This window comes from Cordyceps militaris (genome assembly GCF_000225605.1).
Source record: "Cordyceps militaris CM01 unplaced genomic scaffold CCM_S00001, whole genome shotgun sequence".
NCBI lineage: Eukaryota > Fungi > Ascomycota > Sordariomycetes > Hypocreales > Cordycipitaceae > Cordyceps > Cordyceps militaris.
The window spans coordinates 1,039,470-1,047,691 of record NW_006271969.1 but is presented as its reverse complement, the minus strand read 5'-3'; the positions used below and the strand labels follow the sequence as shown (position 1 = coordinate 1,047,691).

Here is an 8,222-nt window from a genome sequence, read left to right as displayed (position 1 = left end):
AGAGCTGCGATTTCGTTTCCTCGCCATTTTTAAGCTATATCAGACTTTGGTGGATCATGGGGATAAGAATTTGGCGCGTTGCACAGGTCCGACAGCGAAACAAGCGATCATTCAGGAAACAATTTGTCTTCATCCAGATTTGGAGAGGGCCAGTATCGAAAAAAACATCAACCAATATATCGAGCGCGGAAAGAATTACCAAAAATTAGTGAATGACCTCTCTCTTAGCGCGGTCATTAGTCTTGGTGTTGATACTCTATCTCTGTAAGTTTTAACTAATTGGTTGATATTTTCCTACCTAATACTAATTATATAGATATGAGTATCGTCAGACAAATGATGTCTATAACTCGCTTATTCACACGTTAAAATTCGAAGGGGCGAAAACGACGACCGAGCTCGACTTAATGCCTAACGACAATATAGAGAAGAAGCTTGAAACGTTGCTACAAGGACATTTAGAGCGGACCATTCGCGAGTACCATGCTTGGTATTATGGCAGTACTCGACCTATGGGCCCTAACGCAGATTACTCTCTGTTTCTTCTCGCCGATATTGCTCTTTCAACAAACAATCCGCCCAATGCCGACAACCTAACAGGATACACGGATTCAGACAACATGCAAACGCTCAATCCATTTAGCCACCAACAGACGATAGACATTGGCATAGTCCCGAATCCAGTCATTGACTTCGGTGTGCCTAGGATAAAAACGTTCTCAGACGCGAACATACCTGGAACGCCTGAGATGGTCATCGACTATACGACAGAGACATTCTCCGATACCAACATACCCGGAACGCCTGAGATCATTTTTGGGAATATGTTCGATTATACGACAGAGACCTACTCCGATACCAACATACCCGGAACGCCTGAGATGGTTTTTGGGAATACTTTCCATCTTACAACAGAGACATTCTCCGATACCAACATACCCGGAACGCCTGAGATGGTTTTTGGGAATACTTTCCATCATACAACAGAGACATTCTCCGATACCAACATACCCGGAACGCCTGAGTTGATTCTAAGGGATACACTCTATCCTGCGATAGAGACATTCTCTAACACGAATATCCCAAGGGATACACTCTTTCCTATGACAGAGACATATAGGCAGGTATTCACAGAATACGACAGGGATATTGTAATTAGCAACTAGTATCAGGCATTCTTTTCTGTAAAATATCTCCAAATATCCATCCAGAGTTCCCCTGTCTCCGACCTTACTGCCCACCCACGAGGTAAGATGCAAGCAACACCCGCAGACCAATTATCGAAAGTTCCATCCGGTAGTAGTATCTCGACTGGAAGTCTCGTTTCTAAACTCGCGAGTTGTATAGCAACTAGGGCGTCGCATTCCTGGACCTTAAAGTAGGCTCCTGATGGCACTTTTATCGTGTATTTCTTGATCATCTTGATATCGAACCCGATGTCTCGAATTTTTTGTAGCTAGTTTGTTAGTAGTTTGTCTACTCTGTCAGAAGCTTGGCAACATACCGCTGCATCTCCAAGTGATTCATAGAGCTGTCTGCTCTCACGAGACAACGGAGAATAAGCCACCTGAGAAGCCTTGTCGGATCCACTGATCATTCCTTCGGCGGCGCTCTCAGGACTATGCGCCGCCTTTTCGAGCTGAATTTGCTGCTTCGGTTCTCTTTTGAGCGCCCTACATGCCTCCGCGACAAGCGCTTCTTGGTCGTCTGAAAGTTTTATTGTTGTATGCTGCATGGTGCTTTTAGGCGTCGTCAAAATTGTATCCGCGGGGTTCACGGTATTTGGAACCCCTCCGGGGAAAGGATAAGCCGGGTTGCCTCCAGCTGCCCCACCCGTTAGGCCACTCATATCAAGGCCAACTAGGTAGGTAAGGAATGAGCAAGACAAATTTACGAATAGGAGTGCTCCGTAGTAACTACTTAGCAACGAAAGATAACCCTATTTACTACTTTAAATATTACTCTAGTGATCTATTAGGCTGGCGCACAAGTTAACGGCCTGATGGCCTAGGCTGAAAGTGCCTTGCAAAGTACGGAGTATCATGCCGTAATATGCATACAAGACATACAAGACCAGCACAAGCATTGTAAATTTGCCACCAAGTGAAACACGAAATATCATTAATTGGCCCGGCTGCCGCTCTAACTAGCGATGATTATGAGCTTTTACTGTTGGAATCAAGGTGTATTCGAATACGATAAAACAATGCAAATAACGTCAAATTGGTCTCTTCTGGTGATGCTTGATTCTGCTTGATGTAGGCCGATAATTATTTAGGCCCCCTGCTTTCCTAAATGCAGATAAGCAGCCTTATCGGACCTGCAGCGGGACTCGAGCCTCGTTGCCTTTTAGCTCAGGGTCAGAACACTGTCCCGAGGGGTCGGAAGACTCTTCTAGCCATATTGCACAAAAACAGCTTTGGCAGAATGCTGCCGTAAAGCTTCCTCACACCTCATTTCTGGATATTTCAGGCCGTCGATCAACGTCACTAGATTCAAACCACGAAATACCCGAGACTCGGTCGCTTCAAGCCACGAACCCCCCTGGTCCTCCACGGGATTTTCCTCGGCCTCCATTATCGATCAATCCCGTCCCGAAGGACCCCTCCCCGAAGCCATGGGAGACCTTGCTGCCTCGCCCTCGCTCGACGCCATCCACATCAGCGAGGATCTCGCGCCCCTGCCCGAGAAGAAGATAGCCGGCGACACGGACGTGACGTTTGACGGGCAGCTGGAGAGGCCGCTGCGTCTGCGGGAGGACCTGCGCACCGGCTGTGGCGGGCAGACGTGGCCCGCGGGCATGGTGCTCGGGAAACACATGCTGCGCTACCATAGGCATGAGCTCCAGGATGCGAGAATGTACGTTTTGTGTCTCTTGTCCCTCTCTCTCTCTGTCTCTTGCCTCGTGATCGGTGCAAGGCTACCAGCTGCTGGAACCCAAGGCCAAAGCCCTTCACGAGGGGGATCCTGAAAACAAGTCGCAACGCCGACAGGATGCTGACCCGGTTTGATGGACGCGCAGACTAGAACTCGGAGCCGGTGGCGGCCTCGTCGGTCTTGCGGTCGCGCTAGGTTGCGGCGTGGCGAGCCGCCTCATGCTGACGGACCAGCTCGAGATGCTCCAGCTCATGAAGCACAACATAACATTGAATCAAGTCGACGACAAGGCCACTGCTTCGATCCTAAACTGGTAAGCCCCACGCTACAATAGAAAATGAGAACTACCCATGTCCCTGACATCACAAATCAGGGGAGAGCCGCTGCCCCAAGAGGTCGTCGACTACAAGCCCAACGTGATTCTCGCCGGCGAGTGCGTTTACTTTGAGCCCGCCTTTCCGCTGCTCATGCAGACCTTGCGGGATCTCCTCACTCTCTGCCCCGACGCCGTCGTCTACTTTTGCTTCAAGAAGCGCCGCCGCGCCGACATGCACTTTGTCAAGATGGCCCGGAAAGCCTTTACCGTCGAGGAGATCTTTGACGACGACCGGCCCGTCTTTTCGCGGCAGTCGCTGTTCCTCTTTACCTTTCGGGCCAAGCTCGGCAAGCAACAGACGAAAAAGCCGGCGAGCGAGGAGGCGGCAGCGCCCGCGTCGTAGTCGGGGAATGGAATCGCGCGCACGATCAATGCCGCTTTGGGAATCACGAGGAATCCCTTTTCATCCACTCTTCTGATTGAACTCGTGAATTCGCTGAGCCATGGGGCCGATGTGCACTACCAGCCTCGTCTCTAGCCTGATGTCGACGGAGGGTTGGGGTCTGGAATGCAGCTGCCGTGGGGAACGAGGAAATACCAGCGTCCGGCTTGCCATGCCTTTTTCCTATCCCCCACAATCCGGGGGAAAAATGTCGCTTGCCTCAAATCCGGTATATCGACTCCGATATGCGCCATCGAAGCATGGGACGGAAGACGGAGGGCATTCACCCCCCGCACGGCGTCCTCTGAATGCTGACATGCAGCCACGTGCCAAGGTCGTCCTGCCTCTTTTGTCCTTGATTACTCCGCCACCCTTGTCAGCTTTCTTTTTCTGACTTGCACCTTGGTTTCCTCGGCATATTCCGTTAAAAGTACATGAATCAGCGCATAATTCGCGTGTTATATAGTTATTACACTGGGCGAGCATGTAACTCCCCACTCACGACGCGAAAAAAGATGACATGATAGATCAGACGAAAAACGACATAGACGCATCTATAGAAGAAACTTGAATAGAAGCCATGACCAGAAGAAAAGCGAACTAGATGGCCAGTTTTTCAAATACAAAACCTGATGCAATGGGATGCCAAAGCCTCGCTCTCGTGGCACGAACCGGGATCCCGCTTCTCGAGTCTACACCCACGTTTGAAGCTTATCTTGGCTGCCATGGCGCGCGGGTTAAAATCTGACAAGCCGGCCCCAGCTGCTTTTCCAGCTCGTCAAGCCCTGGAGATTCCAGCCCAGGTCAGATCAAGAACTGGACTAGCGGCAGGGCGTAACAAGGTCGGGAAAATGATGCTCGTTTAGGCAACTGAGTGGCGAGCACATGGGTTTTGTTGTCGAGGCCCTGCTCCCCGAGTCATCTCAAATTTACAACGTGGAGAGTGAACGGGGGGGCTATCAAGAGGAGCTTACTTTATATAAGGCCCAAATTGGTATTCCTCTTGCGAGCCTCTTGTTTACTGTTCGGGTTCAGTTGGTCGTCGGAGGCTGGTACCATCGGGCGATATCCTCACTTACAGTCTTCTTCACGCACACCTCCTCTTTCCTTGAACCGCTCTTCCAGCGCTCTTGTACCCTCCCAGCTCCCTCCTACTCCTTCCCTCTCCCTTCTATTCAAGCGATGCGGCCGAATGGCGTGGCACCCTCGCGCACCTTCACCCTCTTCCAGCAACTGCCCTGCGAGCTACGCCTGCAGATCTGGCAGGACGCGCTCCCCGACGCCGAAGGCAGCGCCGTCTACTTTTTCCGCGACTGGAAGTGGAATCCCGCAGAAGCCCCGGACAACGACGACCACCACCACCACCAGCCCCGGCCCGTCCTCGAGACCGACACGGAGCTCGGCGAGGACATTGTCAACCCGCACGTCCCCGTGGACGGCCTCGCGCACGTGTGCGTCAACCACGAAGCGCGCTCGGTGGCGCTGAAATGGGCGGCCCGGCACGGCCTGGCCGCGCTGCAGCTGCACGAGCGCGCCTGGGACGAGCCGCACGACGCGGGCGGGCGCGTCGTCGTGCGCCCGTGGCAGCCGCGCCGCCGCGGCGACGCCGTGTACGTCGGGATGGACCGCTGGGACGACTTTTGCCGGCGCCCGTGCACCTTTCCGTTTGACGGGCAGGCGGCCGTGTACTACGGCACCGTGGACTGCGGCTACTACGCCTGGTCCTCCGCCACGTCGGGACTCTTTGCCCGGCCCGCGCCGCACAGCGTCGCCATCCGCACCCTCGCCCTGCCCGCGGCGGCGGCCGGGGTCGCCGCGCGCGCGCTCGCGGGCCTGCTGCACTGCCTGCCGAACCTGCGCCGCCTGCAGCTCGTGTACGGGCCGCTGCCGCAGCCGCACGAGCGCGAGGACGAGCCGCTCGTGCCCCGCCGGTGGACGCTGGCCGACGCGCACGCGATGACGGACGGCGTGAGGCCGTTTTACTACTACGCGGATGATGCGCCGATGGGCGGCGGCGGCGGCGGCGGCGGCGGCAGGTATGCCCCGCGCGAGGGGGAGGCGCCGCTACGGGGGCGGGCGCTGTTGGAGCACGTGCAGCAGGTGGAAAGGATCTTGCTGAGCGAGGTGAAGCGGTGCGAGGTGGAGAGCGAGGCCCGCGATGCTGTTGAGGGCGAGGACCGCTTACCGTTTACGCTGGAAGCGGTGGTGTTTGTGCGGGGGCACTGACTTGGCCCTGTGCTTCTTTCCCTTTTTTTTTTCTTTTTTTTTTTTACAAACACCTTCTTCCCTTTTGTTTCTTCTCATTGGGAGCAGATCCCATGACTGCTGTACATACAGGGCTTGGCCGGAGGCAGTGTACATACCGGCCGGCAGTTGTCATTCTTTGGGCTCTTGAGGTTGAACAGAACCCACGTACAGACACGGCGCAACATTTCATTGCATACGGCGAAATTTCATTCATCGTTGATACAGTAGGACGGGCTATAATGACTTGTCACTATGCAGAGCAACAAAAATAAATGAGATTGCTGCATTATCTGTTATCTGTCCATGCACAATATACGTCATGCATTGCCTGCCGCCAAAAAAATTGGTTGCCTCTTGCAAATATCGGTGCTTCCTCCGCAGTCAGACATGCAGCTTCGTTGTTTCCTACTCAATTGCCGAAAGGACTAGACCCTGCAGAGACTCTTCCTTCTGTTGCATACTGTCGCTGCACCTGGTCAGCAACTTCTTCCTTCTCTTGCATGCTGTCGCTGCACCTGGTCAGCGCAAGAAACGGGTGACACTTGCGCCGCGTGACCACAAACAGAACTCTTAGGGTTAGGGTTAGTTGCCACGACAAGATCGCAACCAAGACTAAATTATTGAATAGCATGAATGCAGTACTACGACCAGATAACAACATCTAGACTATGGTCCATCATGCCGAGGTCCAGGCTAGGGTCGCCAACTCACCTCCGAGTCCGTATTACACCCTGTTGTTAGTAGGTAGTCTACCATTCGAAAGCTCGTGTTCGACGAGCGTGAGGCGTCCACCAGAGCGGGAGAAAAAAAGCCTTGCGGGGGTTCAAGTAGTATTACATGGCAGGAAAAATTCATGGTTATTTTTAAACTATGACACTGGGGATTGTCGTGAGCACGGCCAGTGGGCAGCTGGGCGGTACTCGTGGTGGAAGCAACATTGCCTTCCCTTCCTAATTAAAATGGCGTGTCCTGACCGGGCCTTGCAGCGCAAGCACACTGCTTGGTACGGCTGAAGTCGCCAAGAGTAGAGAAAGGGTTGGGTGTGACGATGGCGGCAGGTCGGTGTAGGAGTGTTTAGACAACCAGATGCTGTACGGTAGTCTCAGTTGACGTGTGACTCTGCTGCGACGGCTGCTTGCTCAAGTTGAAAGTCGACCTGCACACGACGACGCACCGGGATAGAGGGGTTGTTCGGCAGAGAATTCGACCGATACCATATCAATACTCTTCAGCATATCCTACGGGTTGGTCTGATGTCAAGTGATCAAACATGAGCTATTGCCGGATGGGTTTACAAGATGGCGGGGCGCTTATGCAGCAACGATACTATCGGACGAGGAGGCTTGGTACTGCGCTGTAGATTAAATCGGCAACCGCAGGACTGGCCGTTAGGCCGTTGCGGCCGTCAGCAGGTGCGATATCTCAGACGTGAGCAAAAGGCGCTTTGTGAGCAGGAGCTGCAGGCGACAACTGTAGGCGACAGCCGTTGGCGACAGCGACAGCCGCAGAGGTGGTCGGGCACAGATGGGCTCGGCTTTGATGCGATAGCCATCAGCTGAGAAACGGGCTGCAGCTGTGCGCACATGTCTTGGGGAGCGGGCGCTGCAGTAGAAAGACAGTTTAATGCGGAAGCAGACGAAAAGACAACAACAGCGAGATGGATGCAGACGCTCCCCAGGTTCGTCCGGACCGAGGCTGCTGATCAAGGGTCGTTCATGTTTGCGGGGAGGGCAGACAGACGGAAGAATATGCATTGACGATTGATTCGTCGTCTGTTCACACCACACCGCGTGGCACGGTACCTGTTGAAGGTGTGGAGGGGGATGCACATGATTGGACAGTCGCAGCGGGCGCCTGTTCGCGTCGTTTCCAGAAACTGATTCAATATGTTTTGACCGATTCAGGGCAGTCCGCTTTTTGCAGAAACTTTCTTTTCCAAAAGTCAGTTGGTTCTGGATCGGTAGTAGTATGTCTCTACCTCGGACGTTGACGGTCAAAGGGCGGTTAATAAAAAAAGAAAGGAATCCACGAGGACCAGTGGAACAATGTTTTCCGCGCCGAGAGGGCTGTGAGACACGAGTGACACTTCGAAACAGGCCTTGTGCATGTCTCTCATGTCTCTTGCCAGCAAAGCGCTGGGTGGCACGACAGGCGCGCCCGGGAATGGGCATGGGCATGTGTCGAGCAGGGACCAAGTGTTCTTGGCTTGTACTCTGTCATCTGAGAAGTGGTAAAAACGTGCGCGTCGGCGGCGAGGCAAAGCAAAGTGGTTGCATGGCGACGAGAAACGCAATAACGGGATACGAGAAAGGGGCTGGCGACGACGACAAACAACAAGAA

General features: G+C 53.6%; 2 protein-coding genes across 2 annotated transcripts; both read left to right on the top strand.

The window, feature by feature from the left end:
- Positions 1 to 483: 483 nt before the first annotated feature.
- Positions 484 to 3,596, top strand: CCM_00292 (Methyltransferase-16, putative; the record flags this gene model as incomplete). The annotated part of the gene is made up of 8 exons (XM_006665452.1): positions 484 to 490; positions 529 to 1,124; positions 1,472 to 1,518; positions 1,576 to 1,705; positions 1,804 to 1,864; positions 2,427 to 2,859; positions 3,023 to 3,190; positions 3,251 to 3,596. The coding sequence occupies 8 exons, from the start codon at positions 484 to 486 to the stop codon at positions 3,594 to 3,596; spliced, it is 1,788 nt and encodes a 595-aa protein (XP_006665515.1).
- A 1,221-nt stretch (positions 3,597 to 4,817) lies between these two features.
- On the top strand, positions 4,818 to 5,861 carry CCM_00291 (uncharacterized protein; the record flags this gene model as incomplete). The annotated part of the gene is made up of 1 exon (XM_006665451.1): positions 4,818 to 5,861. One exon carries the CDS (start codon positions 4,818 to 4,820, stop codon positions 5,859 to 5,861), a length of 1,044 nt encoding a protein of 347 aa, XP_006665514.1.
- Positions 5,862 to 8,222: the final 2,361 nt, after the last annotated feature.